Here is a 16376-nt window from a genome sequence, read left to right on the forward strand (position 1 = left end):
ACCTATAGGTGGCGCTAGGAGCTGTAGAGAAAAAGTTGGACTGGGGCGAGGTAACAACAGAGGGTCATATTAAATGGGATGTCAGACACAGCTTCTCTGAAGGAGGTGACACTTAAGATGAGACTTGAATGAAGTGAGGTGGGAGCCATGCAGATACGCAGGGAACAACATTCTCGGGCAAGGGAACAGAAACTTCAAGGCCTCGAGGTTACAGTATGCCTGGCCTGTTCAAGGGGCAGCAAAGAGGCCGGTGAGATGACAGGGAAGAGAGCAATGGGGACAGCAGTAGGGGATGAGAGCAGGAGGGGTGGGGGATGATCATGCAGGATCCTATAGGCCAGGGTAAGAGCTTAGATGTGACTCTGAGTGAGGCAGGGCCCTGCATAGGAGGATGTAAGGGGTGGCATCTCATGGTTTGGGGCCATGTGAACCTCCATATGAGTGTCCGTCATCCAACTCATCCATCCCTTTCTATTTCAGGGGCTCTAGATGGTGATGAAAAGGCCCTAGGCTGCCAGGCAAGGAGGTAGGCGCTCCAGCCCAGGCCTTGGGTCCTACAGATACAGGGGTCTACTTACATCTGACCCCCAAACTGTGCCTGCTGTTACCATGGGCCTACACAGACCCAGCTGCCACCACATCATCTCTCGCCCCTCGTCCCCCCAGGCCACAGCTTCCTCTCTGACTTCTTTGCCCACACAAGGACACAGGGAGGCAGAGGCCAGGAGACCTGGGCATTGCTTTGCTGTGAACTTGCTGGGTGGTTTCAGCTGCCCCTTTCTGGACCTGTTTGCTCCACAATGACAGGGTGGACCAAACCAGCATTGCTCAGACCAGTCACAGCCCTTGATGGTGTCTGCACCGCTCCAGGGAAAATGTGGATCCCTTACACACCAAAGGTCACACTTGAGAGTGTAGGAGAGGGGGGCTGCCCGGGCGCACCTGAGCAGGAAGCTGTAGGATAAATCGAGGAGACCCATCTCATGCCAGCCACTGCCCGCTTCTGTGGTGTCGCCCAGCAGGACAGTGCGCAGGTTGGTGTACATGGCATCCGTGAGCGCCTGCAGGTCTCTGTGGAGGAGAGTCCTGAGGCAGGGAACAAAGAAATGAGAGTGCAGATTCCTAAAGGTAATATCCGCACATGGGTACCTCCCTCCCCCAACCTCAGGGTCCCAGGGCTCCAGGTCCTTGTAGGCAATGGGGGCTTTTGGAAGATTGGCTTAAACAAGATGATATTATTACCACCATCATTAACAATGCCGACCAATACTATTTACTGTGCTAAGCAATGATCTCAATTCTTCTTTTGATAACTCTAGGGATAATAGTGACTATTATGATACCCATTTTACAGGCAGAGAAACTCAGGGACATGGAGGGAAGTGACTTGCCCAAAGTCACCGGACCAGCAAGTGATACAGCTGGGATTGAAACCCTGACCTGCCCAACTCCAGAGTCTGAACTCCTAACCACCACAGTCCCTCCTCGGGGCACATAAACTTGGATAAGGACCACTTTAGACTGAGTAAACCCCTAGGCTCTTGGATATCTCTAGAGTGGAAAACTCCAGAGGGGTTCCATGAACTTTCAGGTAATAAGAGCTTTTGAATGTGTAAGTTGGAACATTGTTGGAATAACAGTAGACATGACCCATGTGAGATGATGGGTGTAAAGGGCTTAAGAGAGAACACCTGGCACATCACAAGTGCTCAATAAACAGGGGCCTGCGATTGACCTTGTTTCCCCGACCCCATTCCAGACCCTAGTCCTCGACAGAGAAAGTAGCCTTCAACAGATGTGGCAGCCACACCCAGAAGACATCATGCCAACTTGTGAGAAATTCCCAGAAACTCTTGGGGGCAGACACTGGAGGAAACTGGGGTCCTTCCAGGGTAGGAGGGCAGGATGCAGTGAACTGTGGACTCCTGTTGCTAATGAACTCTCATGGTCCCCCTGGAATGGTGGGACCCGGGACTCGCAGGCTCAGGAAGACTCCAAGGTCAGACAGGGCATTGCTTCTTATCAGTGTTCACTCGTACGGCTGGCCTCTCCTCTGCTTTAGCCGTCTTACAAAACCCAGCCTTCTAGACACTTTACCAGGAGGTTACTCTTTCTGGAGACACATCACTAAAGACTGCCATCAGACTGCGTGACTCTTTAGGGACGGATGCAGAGTCTAATTTCCTCAGTATGTTGGGTGGAGGAGAATGGGCTGTGGAACCTGGAGACTGGGGTTCAAATCTCAGCTCTGCCACTTACTAGCAGGAGACTTTGGGCAAGTCACTTCTCTGAGCCTCAGACTCCTTATCTGTAAAATGAGAATAAAAGCACCCACCTCTTGAGGCTGTTGCACACATATGAAAGCGTGCCTATCCAACACCTGGCATGTGGTAGGTGTCCTCAGGTGGTGGTTAGCATCACTTTGCACCCCCTGCATCTAGGATGGCGAGCAGCGCTTAGCTGGTCCTCAGATGTTTGCACAATGAATACTAAGTAACTGCGCTCACATGCCCCCTTGTTGATGTAAGTATTCCTTATGTTTCAGGACCTGCACCGTGTCCTATCTGTGTGACCCCGGACAAGTCACTTCTCTGAGCCGTGTCCTCATCTATAAAATGGGGCTGTAAGTTACTCACCCTTCAGCATGGTGAAGACTAATGAGATCATGCATGATGCCTGACACAGAATGCGGACTCATAAATATTAGCCACCCCACCCATCTCTCTTCATCTTACAGATGTGGAAACAGAGGCTCAGAGAGGGGGAGTGACTTGTCCAAAGTCCCAAGGCTAGGAAGGGGTAGAGCTGGGATTTGAATCTAGATCTGACTGATCCAAACCCTGGTCGCCTTCTCCTCAAATCAGAGCTGTCTCCTAAGATGTAGGAGTTGTTGTTTTTTTTCTTTTGTTTCTGTTTATTTTCTCAAAACAAAATGTCTTTACTGGACACCTGTTGTGGAGACAAGCGGGTGGAAACAGATCACCCCCGCCCCCAGCCCACGCGCAGGTACCGTCTTTGACCACTCACGGCTTCATCTTGGCCTTTTCATCGCTGGGGTTGTAGTGCGGAAGCTGCACATCAAAAATCCTCTCCATGAGGAAGACAGCGTAGGCGTGGAAATCCAGCTTGGTGCGCGACTCCCACACCACGGAGTCGTAGGAGTGAGGGTCCAGGAGGACGGTGACGTACCTGCCCCCCACCAGCACCTGGGAAGTTGGCAGGTTACAGTGAGTGCCTCTATGAACAGCAGCAGTGCTCAGGGATGAAGGGCTTACCCTGTGCCGAGCACTGGCCCCATTCGGTACTTAACGGACAATGGTCTTTCATCTACACTCACGACCACCCTGGGAGGTAGAGACCATCATTCACCAATTTACAGCTGAAAGTGAGGCTTAGAGAAGGCACGTAACGTGCCCAAGGTCACACAGCTGAGAAGTGACAGAGCTAGAGTTGGAATTCTGTATTTTTTTTTTTGAACCAAAGGTTGTTCTCTTAACCACCTCACTCTTAAGCACGTGCCATGGTTATCTTGGTTACTGTCCTGTCTCCAGCAGACAGGAGGGAGTCTGCCCACAGAAGGCAGCAGATGGGTGTGTGTGCATCATAGACAGATGGGTGGATAAATGGATGGATGGATGAATAGACAGAAGGATATTGATGGGTAAATGCTAGTGGATAGATTATAAATGGGTGGACGGATAGATATATGGATGGACAAATGAATGATGGAATGAAACAAGGAAGGAAGGGAGAAGTGAGGGAGGGAGGAAGGAAGGACATATGGATGCTGTTGGGTAAATGCTAGCGGATGTGCAAGCAAGACCCACTTCTTTGGGAGGCTGAGCTCTGTATGTGACACGCTGCCCCAGAAAGGAAGGAAACAGCACTGGAAAGAGCTCTAATTCTGCAGAAACAAAGGTAAGGGCGTTTCCCCTCAAATGTCTATGCAGGGGTCACACAATTCTAAATTGCCTTGGCCCTATTTTCAAAGGATGGTCTGTGAGTCACATTAATGAAACTCCCTTATAAGACACAGGCCAATATCTAAGAAAATAATGCTATTGGTGGGGGAATAAATGGTAAGACAGATCACTGAATATTGGATGGAAAGATGGATAGGTGGCTGGAAGTTGGTTGGAAACTAAATGTCTGGATGAACATTGGGTACATGTGTGGCAGGATGCTAAGTGGATATTGGGTAAACGGATTGAAGGATGAATGTTGGATGAATAGAAGAAGTTGGAAGGACACATGGAAGGTCTATGGATGGGTGATAGTTGTTTGGAGGTTGAATGGATGCATAGATGGAGATATAAATAGATGTATATGGAATGGATAAATAACAGAATATTGGGTGAATAGCGGCAGATGGATGGAAACACAGGTAGATATGTGGAAGGATGGAAGTTAGTGGAAATTGAATATACAAATGAAAGTTGGCTGAATGTTAGAGAGGTATACTAGTATAGGAAAATGGATGGATGGGTGGATAGATGGAGGTTTAATGGAAATGAAATATGTGAATGAGTGTTGGGTGACTATTAGTATGGAAGGGTGCTACTTAGGTATTGGGTAGACAGGGAGAAGAAGAGATGTCATATTGATGGGTGGCTGCTGGATAGGTGAAGTTGAATGGATAGAAGTCGGTTAGATTGATGTACAAGTATGCCTAGACATTGAATGACTGGATAGCTCAATGTTGGGAAGATACTAGAGGGATAACTAAGAGAAGGATGTTAGATAAACATTGGGTGTACAGTGGAGAGACATATGGATAGGAAGTTGGTGGGACCACTGGATGCTGAATGAGTGAATTAGGATATGGATGGATGTTGGAGGAATCAGTAAACATCAGGCATGACAGGACCAGCTGCTCATCCACTTCCCTCCCAAGAGATACTTACAGTAAATATATCCCCATGCTTCTCCTTCATCCTGGTGAGGAAGCTGGCAGCATCTTTTCCAAACTCCAAGGCGTAGCCCAACCAGGGGATACTGCCCAGGTCCAGGGGAGGTTCGCCAGGTCGCCTGCAGAAACCACAGTGCATATCGCCATTTGATAATGCAGGGAAGAGGGTCAAGTGTGTAGGGCATGGGGTTTGATGTTAAATGGAAAGGGTAAGGCAGGCTTCCCTGAGGAGACATTTGACCAAAGACCTGAAGGTGGTGAGAGAGGGAGCCACACGGACATCTGGAAGAGGAGCCTCCAGCTAGAAAGAACAAGCACAGAGGCCCTGAAGTTAGATCCTGCCTGGTGTGTTCAAATAGCAGTACAGAGGCCAGTGTGGCTGGATTGGAGGGAGCAAGGAAAAGTAGCAGAGGTTGAGGCCAGACCGTGCAGGGCCCTGTAGGCAGCTGTGAGGACGTTAGCTTTGTCTCAGTCAGGTGGGCGCCATGGGGGTTTGAAGAAGAGTAGGGACATGATCTGGCTTAGTCTCAGGAACCTTTGGTTGCTGAGTAGAGAACGGACTGCAGGGGGATGCGAGCAGAAGCTGGGGGACCAGGTGATGGAGGCGGCCATCTCTCTAAGAGTGGGAGAGCTTTCCAGAACCCAGTACCATAAGGGTACAGAAGTCTCTGACTGAGCCAGCATGGACCAGGGTTTTGGTCATCTCACACTCCCTGTCATGCCCACAGAGAAAGGATGAGACCGGAGAGCACAGCTGGGTGGGAGAAGGCAGTAGAAGGAAGGGTCTCATCGCTGACCCCTGACTGCCCCTTGCCAGCTCAGCATGAGTTATCTCAGGTGGCCCGAGGCCAGGCCCATGGCCTGTGGGGATGTCCCAGGGGTACATGCTAGCTCAGCCTGGGGGTGGGAAGGTTGGGTTTGTGATAGTCAGATCAGAATCATCTCTCAGAGCAGAGCAACTCCTCTGAGAGTTTAATAACAGTTGCAGCTCACTGTGATAGGCAGAATTCTAAGATGACCTATCCCTTGTATAAACTCCTCCCCTTGAGTGGGGGGTAGGCGGTACGGTTGACTTTAAGGAAGAACAATTCTCCTTAGTGGCCGGACCTAATCAGGCGGACACAGGGCTTCCAGAGGCAGGGATCTTCCTGACAAAAGAGATGCAGAGCATGGGAGAGACTGTTGCTGGCTTTGAAGATGGGAGGGGCCCCCTGGCAAGGAATGGAGGTGGCCTCTAGGAGCGATGAGTGGACCTTGTCTGACAGCAAACAAGGAAATGGGGCTTCAGTCCCACAACCACAAGGACCTGAATTCAGCCCGATTCTTCCCCGGATACTCCCCACAGGAAGGCAGCCTCACCTGAACCTTCATTTCAGCCTCGTAACTGAGCAGAGAACCCAGCTACACCATGCTTGGCTTCTGGCTGCCAGACTGGGAGCTAACAACTGGTGCTGTTTTAAGCTAAGTGAGTAATAATTTGTAACGCAGCACAAGATAAAAACGAATCCATTCAAACTTACATTGTACCCGCACTGGGCACTGCCCTTGGCTAAGCACTTAGTGGGTATTACGTGGTATATGAGCACTCATCCTGTCCTCCCCCACCACCCTCTGAGAGAGGGGCTGTCAGTTAAGGAGACGTGTATCATGATCACAAAAGGAGCCTCGCAATGGTGTAGAGCCGGTGTTCAGAGTGGACCCCTTGGAGGTCTCTACACCAAGGCTAGGACCCGTGATGTCGTCTTTGAATGATCAGAACCACAGGGCTGCAGAAAGCTCCCGGTCTGCTGAATGAGTGAGTCATCCCAACTCTTCTTTTCACTGTGGATTCATTCATTCCTTCACCAGATTTTAACTGTGAAGCAGGCGCCATTTGGGGTGCCGGAGACACAGCAGTGAACAGGGCAGACAAGGTCCCTGACCTCACTGGGCATATGTACTAGTAAGGAGAGATAGAAGAGGAGAGGAGAGGAGAGGAGAGGAGAGGAGAGGAGAGGAGAGGAGAGGAGAGGAGAGGAGAGGAGAGGAGAGGAGAGGAGAGGAGAGGAGAGGAGAGGAGAGGAGAGGAGAGGAGAGGAGAGGAAAAAACCTACAAACGTTTCAGAGTGAGGAGTGTGGTAAGAAAATATAGAAGATACCACTCAACAATGAAAAGAAAAATAACCCAGTTTAAAAATGCTCAAGGGATCTGAATGGACAGTTTGCCAAAGAAGAGACACAAATGGCCAGTGAGCACATGAGAAGAAGCTCAGTATCATTAGTCATTGGGGAAAATGTAAACCAAAACCACCATGCGGTACTTCACACCCACTGAGATGAGCCTCATTTTTTAAAAAAAGGGAACGTGAACGTGCAGGAGAAATGGAAATATGCATATATTTCTGGTGGGAATGTAAAATGGTGCAGCTGCTTTGGAAACCAGTCTGGCAGTTCCTTGAAAGGTTAGACAGAGTTACTAGGTGACCCCGCCATATACCCCCCAAAGGATTTAAAACCTGTGCTCACACATGAACTTACACACCATTGTTCATAGTAGCATTGTTCAGAACAGCCAAAAAGTGGAGCCAACCCAAATGTCCACTGACCGATGAATGGATAAACAAACTGTGGTGTGCTCGTGCCTGGGAACATGTCCAGCCATAAAAGGGAACGAAGCACTAAATCATCTATAATGTGGCAGAACCTCCAGGCCGCTGTGCTAAGTGAAAGAAGCCAGACATGAAAGGCCGCACATTGTGTGACTATTTCTATGGGACGTCCAGAAAAGGTAAATCAATAGAAATAGACAGTGGTTGCCCAGGGCTGAGGGGAAGGGGGGATGAAGAGTGACTTCTAATGGGTGCCATGTTTCTTTTTGGAGTGATGAAGATACTGGGGAATTAGGTAATGGTGATAGTTGCACAACCCTGTGAATATCCTAAAAACCACTGAATTGTGTATCTTAAAAGGGTTAATTTTATAGTATGTGTATTATATCTCAGTAAAGGGAAAAAAAAGAAGGGTGATATGAGTGAGGGGGCTAGTTTAGAGAAGGTGGTGAGGGAGGGCCTCTCCAAGGAGGTACCATGTGAGCCAAGACCCAAGGATGAGAAGAAAGCACAATGGAAGAGAGGAGACAAAAGCAGAGGGAACAGCAAGTGCAAAGGCCCTGGGGTAGGAACAGATTTGGTGAGGTTGTCATGATAGCAGGAGCCAGTGTGGCTGGAGTAGAGAATGTAAGGGTGAGAGGTAGGAGGTGATGTTGGACATGACCTGTGCACCATGAGGCCCCGAAAGCCCAGGAGAGAGTGAGATGGGGATCCTCCAGAGGGTTTGAAGTGGGAGCTGAGAAGCGATAAGATTATGCTTTTACAAGGTTGCAACAGAGAGGCAGCAGGGAGATGTGTTCGGAGCCTACTGTATCATCCTGGAGAGCAATGATGGTGGAAGCGTAGGCCACGGTCCCCAGTGAGCCAGCCCGAGCACCCGACTCCCCAACTTCCAGAAGTCCAGGGGAGCACCACCTTCTCTGCATCCTCCTTCCCTGCTCTCCATCTTCCTCCACCATGGCCTCCTGCCCCCTCAGTCTGGTTGTCCTCCAATGGAACCCATGGGACAGGTGGTGAATGGAGAGAATGGTCAGGTTTGAGAGCTGGAGTTGGGGAGATATGGGAGCAGAATCAGAGCTGAGGTTTGAGGGCCCTGGGAAGTGCCTCGCCCAGTCACCTCCTCCTCTCTCCCTGGCCCCACTCTGCCTCTGAGCCCATCACTGAGGAGACTTGCAAAGTCGCAGGTTCGAATCTCTAAGGGGGCACCAGGGAGACACCAGGACCTTCCCCCTAGTCATTTTGTGAGCCCCTGAGTCAAGGCCACTTCTCCAAAAGGCTCCATTTAAAGGTAAGATGTCACACTGGCAGAGCCCAGGGTTGGAGTAACTTGCTAGCTCAGTGTGCACCAGCCCAGAGAGATGGGCACGGGAACAGCAGTGTTTTGCACAAAAAGCAGGAGGGCATGGCAGTTATGAGCCCAACTTTAGCACCACACTTTCTGGTTTCAAATCCCAGCCATGCTCTCGCTGGCTGTGTGACTTTGCTTCTCCGTGCCTCAGTTTCCTCATCTGAAAAATGGAGCGACAACACTACTCACCACATCAGGCTGTGATGCAGATGAAGGGAGTTACAGAAAGAACAGTGAGTGCCTGGTACCTCGTAGCCTGGGAGCAGATGGGTGGGTCTGAGAAGCAGGACCAATTAGACTCCCAGGCGCCATTTATTGAGTAACAACAGTATGTCTGGTGCTATACATTTTCCAAAGGTCTCCTTGCTTGGCTATTACTTAATGAGCCCTGGCTGTGTCAACCTCTGAGGAAGGAATTATTACTATCAAGCCCATTTCACAGTAAGTGAAACTGAGGCAGAGGGGCGGAGTCACTGCCGAGGATCTGAGTTTTTAATCCAGGCAGGTCTGGCTGTAGAGATGCTACCCTGACCTCAAGTCACCCCAAGTGGGTATTTGCATCCCCACTTTGCAGATGAGGAAACTGAGTCACAGAGAAGTTTCAGAAACCTGCCCATATGCAGGGCCTGAGATTGTCTCCCTAAGACCTCTTTGGGGATGCAGGTGGGGCTGGGGCTTCCTTTATCAACCTTTATCCCCTTTATCTGGGCAGCAGCCCCCCAGCAAGCCAGGTGTTATTTCCGGCAGCTTTCATCTTTCCCCAGAAAAGCCCTAGGAGGTGCAGACAAAGGCAGGAAGCTGGGAGCCCAGGCATCTGACCCCTGTGGCCAAGGACTCGTCCAGCCCACAGCCCTCAATCTAACTCACATTCCAGCGTGACTCAGGCTGGCCAGCAGGGGTGAAGGAGGCTCTATTTTGGGTCTGCAGTCGCTAGCCTCTCTGACACTCTCACTTTTTTCAGGCACTGCCAGCCAGGCCCCGGAGGGGGTGGGGGAGCAGGGAGCAGGCAGGATGCAGGGTTGACCCTGTCATCCCCAGCTCCTGCCCACATAGTGGATTGTGGCCCGCCTCAGACACCAGGGCACCTTTTCTGATTCTCCCCTGGAGTTTTAATTCCCATTGTGTGGGGTCCTCCAACAACTGCCCATTCCTCACTTACAGACCCTCCTGCTAACCTCACCAATCCACCACCTGCCCTTTCTCTCTCCACTCAGCCTCTTTGCAAATCAGGGGAGAAGGTCAAGGATGCATCTCACCCAACTTTGTGTCTCTTAAGGTGGCACTAGTTATTGACAACAGCGCCTGGCCCTGAGTAGGTGCTTAATAAATGTGTCAGATGAATGCATTGTGCATAGTTGGTGCTCAATGAGCAGTTGCTAAGAGGGTTAAGGGAGCTAGCGCAGGTTAAGCACCGTACAGATAATCTATGTTCTCGCTTGCCCAGAGCAGAGGCTGTGCCATTTTGCTGTGCAATGTTGGTGGATTGCCTGACCTCTCTGTCCAGTAGTTTCAACTCAGTTCAGGGCCTCAGGCTCTGGGAGGATTTGATGGAAGAACAGAAGGGGGCTGGTTGCTGCCCAGCCGGGTTGAAACAACCTGAGCTACTGTTTAAACTGCTTCACCCATTCTTTCTCCAAGGCTCACCTGTAGGCATTCTGCCACTAACCGAGGGCCTCCCTAACCCTCTTTCACTCCACCCTCTCTCCTTGCCTCCCACTGTTTAGAAAGAGCATGTGGCCATCTTGCTCTAGTTTTGTTTTCCTGTCTTGTAATAGTCACAGATTCAGAGAACTGTTTCTCAACATAAGAAAAAACAGCAGAGCAAGTATAGTGACAAATACAACAGCTGCATGCTGGAGAGGCACTAGGGAGTGGTGGGGACTGTGGCCACCAGTAATAGAGAGGCTTCTCCTACCGAGTCCCAGGCAAGTGTTGTTAGATCTTCCAATTTCTAATAAGAAGCTGGAAATCTGGAGGGTTTTTTGTGTGGAGTCTCCCAATTCTCTCCCCTTGCGCTGCGGAACACACCAGACCTACCTGGCACTGAATCCAGCCATGGAACACCAGTTGGTGACCTCTGGTTAGTACATGTTGGAAGGACACAGATTTATTCCTCAAAACTCCATATTCTGCAAGGGCCCAGATCAGCCCTTGAACCACCAGGAACCCTCGCCTGATGCCATTTGTGGCCTCGGGCCCCCCAGAAAAGGGGCTTCCCACCCAGGAGACCTTTCCCAAGGCCCCCGGTGACAGGCACACAAGCCCAAAGAGGAAGAGACGCACTCAGCCTGGGGAAGTGGCTCGGGCATGAGAGACCAGCTACATGAGCCAGCTCAGAACACAGATGGAAAAACTGGGGCCGAGAAAGCAAGGTTTCTGATGCTCACATGGCAGGCCATAGCCTCAATGGGCACAACAAGCAGATTCCTAACTCCCAGCTTACCACCTCTCCCAGGAGGAAGCACTCACGGTTGCCAAGCTGGGCTTAAAAATTCTTGCCATAATTGCAGAAATTTGAATTTGGACTTGGAACGAGATGACATTAAGAATTATTTTTTAGCCCAGCCGGCATGGCTCAGTGGTTAAGTGTCAACCTATGAACCAGCAGGTCATGGTTCGATTCCTGGTCAGGGCACATGCCCGGGCTGCGGGCTTGATCCCCAGTGTGGGATGTGCAGGAGGCAGCTGATCAATGATTCTCGCATCATTGATGTTTCTATTTCTCTCTCTCTCTCCCTTCCTCTCTAAAATCAATAAAAAAATACATATTTTTTAAAAAAAATATTTTTTAGCCCTGGCCAGTATGGCTCAGTTGTTTGGGCATCATCCTGTGACTGGAAAGGTTGCTGGTTTAATTCCTGGACAAGGCATATGCCTGGATTTGGGGCTTGATCCTCGGTCGGGGGCATGCAGGAGGCAGCCAATCAATGTTTTGCTCTCACATCAATGTTTCCCTCTCTCTCTTTCTCTCTCTCTAAAAATCAATAAAATATATTTTTAAAAAGAATTATTTTTTTATATTCTCAAGATAACAGAATTGTGATTGTCATTGTTTCTTTGACATGCATACTGAAATATTTAGTGGTAAGATATTATGATATCTATAATTTTTTTAAAATCTTAGAAAAAAAATAATTAAAAAAGAATTAAAAAAAAATCTTGACAACTGTCAAATCAAGGCGATGACTGTGCTAGACTGGGAGCCTAAGATCTTCCAATTAAGAGTGAGGGACAGGTCACATGCATCAGGAATAAAAGTGTGCGTGTGCTCCCTGACCATGTGTGTGTGTACCCTCTTGCAGGAGGAAAGGTTTGCTTGCTGTTGGCTCTTGAGTATGCTTTGTATTCTACCAGGACCCCTGATTTTTGGGGGCTCGCCTTATTTCTAACGATTTCATGTAACCCTTATTTTCCCCTTTGATTCTGATGCATAAAATAAGGTGCAAAACTGCCATTTTCTGGAGCATTTTCTCAATCCATTGAGATTTTGCTTCCCGGCAATTGTTGTCAATTTGGCTTGAATAAACGCATAAAATTCTTACAGGTTTTAATGTTTAATTAAGTCGACAGATGCTAAGATGGTCCTTGTGATGACAAACTCTGTCTTTTGAACACACTAAATTTTCCTCCCATCAAAAAAATATATATATCAAGGTGATGGATGCAGGGGTTTCTTATACAATGCTTTCTATTTTTTTGTATAGTTGAAATTTTTCATAAGTAAAATTTTTTAAACTTTATAAAGAACAAAGGCACAGGTAAAGACAGAGTTGCTGACTGACTGAAGTAGTGCTTTTTTTTCTTTTTACTGGGAAAAGCATACACGTTGGAACCAGCTAAATGGGGAATGTAATTTCTGTATGACCTTACAAAGGTCACTTACCCTTTCTAAGCCTGGGCTGTAAGACGGGGTTATGAGCGTTACTGAGAGGGTCAGGCAGGAGAAAGAACAGACAAGGGAACTGCAGGGCCTTGCTTGTTTGACACCATCTACACAGCACCAGCATCATCTGCCTCTTTTTCCAGCACTTGGTCACTTGTGCTTTCTTAAGCATCTCCTGGTCATAGCTGCATCTCTTACTATCTTAACACCGTGTGGTTCTAAGACTTTTGAGCATTCAGGTCACAAATATAATGTATGCAAAGAGTGAGAATTCATTTTTCCTGGGAATTAAACTTTCATGCAGCCCAGATTTTTAATCCAGGCAGACCTTGGGCAAATTGCTTGGCCTCTCTGAGCCCCAGATTCCTCCTCTGTAAAATGAGGTAACAAGAGTGCTCCTCACCAATTCAGGAGGAGGAAGTGAGATTGGGGGCTTGATTGGGGTCCCCATGGGTCCATGCAACTGTCTTCCAGCTGTCAGTGATCCCCATACCCATACTTTCCCCTAATACCCACTATGGAACCTCCTAAGCTCCCCATAGATATAAAAGTGAACAACTTACCTTCAAAGATACATTAGCTCTCTGGGTTTAGCAAGAATCAACTAAAATAATGTTTAATTGGCATTCCCGCTAACCCAGCAATTCCACTCTCAGCTACTGTTATCATCATCATCTCCACTTTAAAGATTGGGAAACTGAGGCAGAGTGGTTATTCAACTTGTTCTTATTCCTAGAAGCTGGAAATGTCCATATACTGAGTACCCAGGGCACTGAGCACCCTGCCTCCCAGACTCCATGCATTTTTTATTGATTTCAGAGAGGAAGGGAGAGGGAGAGAGAGAAACATCAATGATGAGAGACAATCATTGATCAGCTGCCTCCTGCACAGCCCCCACCGGGGATCGAGCCCACAACCTGGGCATGTGCCCTGACCAGGAATCGAACCCATGACCTCCTATTTCCTAAGTCATCGCTCAATCACTGAGCCATGCAGGCCAGGCAACTCCATGTATTTATATGGTGGCCCCCATCGCCCCAGAGAAAAGCACAGACCAGGAATCTCCACAGGAAAACCACAGCACATTGTCTGAAATAGCGAAAGCACTGGAAACAACCTAAAACTCCATCAATAGGGGCAGGAATAAAAAGGCGAAAAGAAGCCTGCCACTATTCATACTATGGAAGCCTATACAGAAAATCAGAAGAATGAATTAGCTCTCCACGTAGCAGCATGGAGGGATGTCATAACTAAAATCTGGAGTGGAAAAAGCCAACATCAAGTCTGAAAACACCTCTCCATGGCGTCTCCGAAAAGCCTGACAACTCAGGGAAAATAATTCATTTCATCACAGGGAAATTTATTTGTTGTCTTTTTCTTTTTCTTTCCAGGCAAATGATTCAATACATGGTTTTCAATTTCACTTAAAAAGGTGTCTGGTTGTTGAAGAAAAATATTGTGAACTTATTGTTTGGAAATTCAACTAACATTACTGTTTAAAAAATAAAGTTTCCAGAAAAATTTCGGAAATTTTCAGATACTCCAGTTTAAACACACACACACACACACACACACACACACACACACACACACAGGCATGCAAGCACTTACACTGGCTGTATTGTTTAAGGTTCACGTCTACGTGTGAGAGAGTAATTGTAAAAACAGCAGAGGAAGGAGACCGGAGAGATATGACACCCTGGATTAGCTCTTGGAATAGAAAGAAGACATTCATGGAAAAACTGATGAAATTCAAATAAAGCCTGCAGTTCGGTTAGTCCTAACAGACCAGAGTTGGTTTTTAGTTCTGACAAATATACACTTATAACAAAAACTCTTAACAGGAGCGGAAACTGGGTGAGGGGCATTTTGAGAACGAGCTGTACTCCCTTTGCAACTTTTCTGTAACTGTAACGCTAGTCTACAATGAAAAGTGTGCTCTCAAAAGATCTGGAAGGCTGCCCCAGTCGGATCCGCAGGAGAGTCCAGAATTGTCCGAAGGGTGGTGAGAAGGGCTCATCCCTAACGGAATATTTGTTTTAAGTCAAAGGCATCCCGCTCTTCCGTGTGCAATTCAAATGAACCTGGAAAATGTTTTAGAGAAAGAGAGACCTACTGCCATCTCCCTGATGTGAAGTGTAACTGAATGAGTTTTACTTTTTCTCTCGAGCTGCAGATTCTCAATGGGACCGGACAGCCTCTGGGGCCAGGAACCTCAGGGGCGGGGAGCCCCGTTTCTGCCCTGGCCGAGGGGAGTACCAGCCTAACCAGCGCCACCTGTGAATCCAGTGGAAGGTGGTTTCGGGGCTGGTCAGAGGGCATCCCCCAGGGCCTCTGCCCCCCGCAGCCTCAGTTCTCCCATCGGGGACGGGGAGGAGAAGGCCCGCAGGGCTGCAGAGAGCAAGGCTGGGGTCGACCCCAAGGAGGTGCTGGACCCAGGCGGCAGCTGAGAGCGGGAGCGGGGGCCACACCAGCCGTCGGCGCACCCTTCCTCGGCCCGGAGACCTGGGTCCCCACCTGCAATCCCACCGCAGGTCCCGGCCGGTCCCCACATCTTCCTGCGCGCCCTCCCCGCTTCTCGGCGCCGGCGGAGAGGCCCGGCCCCTCCCGGGATACGCGCGGGAGCCCTGGTGCCGGGCGCCTGGACTCCCACCTCCGAGGGGCTCGCCCGGGGTGGGGGTGGGGGTGGCAGTGGGCACGGGGGCCGGGGCTCCGGCCGGGGCCTGCCGCCGGCTCCGCGACCCCCAGCTGCAGCCAGGCCGGAGCCGGGACGCCCCTTTGTCTGGCCGGGCCGGCGGGGCTGGGCTGGGGGGCCGGGCGGGCGGGCGAGGGGTACTCACCGCGTGCGCCGGCGGGTCAGCAGCAGCAGCAGCAGCAGCACGGCCAGGAGGCCGAGCAGGACGGCCCAGGACATGGCCCGGCCGGCGACCCAGGTGCCCCTCTCGGCCGCGGCGCCCTCCGACCAGCTTCTGGCAGGGCCTTTAGGCGGCGCAGGGTGGGGGGTGGGGGGAGCTCCTGGAGACCCCTCCCCTCAGCTCGGTCCGAGACAGGCCCACCCTGGGCCAGGAAAGTGGGGGGAGTGGAAAATGTGGGGTGGAGGGAAGGGGAGCTGCGGGTTGGAGAGGAAGGAGGGGGCGTGGTGGGGCGGGAGGGCGATGGAAAAGAGGATGCAAGGAGGGAGAAACTATGCGAGGGAGGAAGGGGTGGGAATGCGGAGATGGGGGCGGGAGGGTGACTGGTGGGAGGGGAAGGAGGGGCTTCCACCCGCCACCCCACCCAGGCGGGAGCTGGAGACTTGATTTCTACGCTGTGGGTGGCGTTGGGCGGGATGCTACCCCCCTCCACCCCCCACCCGTGTTACCTGCATAACTCCAGGGCAGCGGTTCTCAACCTGTGGGTCGCGACCATCGGAAAACACATATAGCATATCAGATATTTACATTACGATTCGTAACAGTAGCAAAATTACAGTTATGAAGTAGCAACGAAAATAATTTTATGGTTGGGGGTCACCACAACATGAGGAACTGTATTAAAGGTTCACGGCATTAGGAAGGTTGAGAACCACTGCTCCAGGGAGGGGGTCGCAGAGCCACTGGGAACCCGGCTGTGAGAACCAGGCCTCACCTGCTGTCAGGGGCAGACCCG

The 16376-nt window shown here is 50.1% G+C and overlaps 1 protein-coding gene across 1 annotated transcript in view; it reads right to left on the reverse strand.

Annotated features, from left to right (window-relative positions):
• Positions 1–15844, reverse strand: part of PTGIS (prostaglandin I2 synthase) — a 39581-nt gene extending 23737 nt beyond the window's left edge. Inside the window, exons 1-4 of the mRNA XM_036322935.1 lie at positions 15569–15844; positions 4905–5028; positions 3028–3206; positions 943–1086 (exon numbers count right to left, since the gene is read on the reverse strand). Coding sequence (XP_036178828.1) covers positions 943–1086; positions 3028–3206; positions 4905–5028; positions 15569–15642 — 521 coding nt within the window. The 5' untranslated portion in view covers positions 15643–15844. The remainder of the gene's footprint in view (positions 1–942; positions 1087–3027; positions 3207–4904; positions 5029–15568) is intronic.
• Positions 15845–16376: the final 532 nt, after the last annotated feature.

The sequence above is a fragment of the Myotis myotis genome, unplaced genomic scaffold (assembly GCF_014108235.1).
Source record: "Myotis myotis isolate mMyoMyo1 unplaced genomic scaffold, mMyoMyo1.p scaffold_m19_p_9, whole genome shotgun sequence".
Lineage (NCBI taxonomy): Eukaryota > Metazoa > Chordata > Mammalia > Chiroptera > Vespertilionidae > Myotis > Myotis myotis.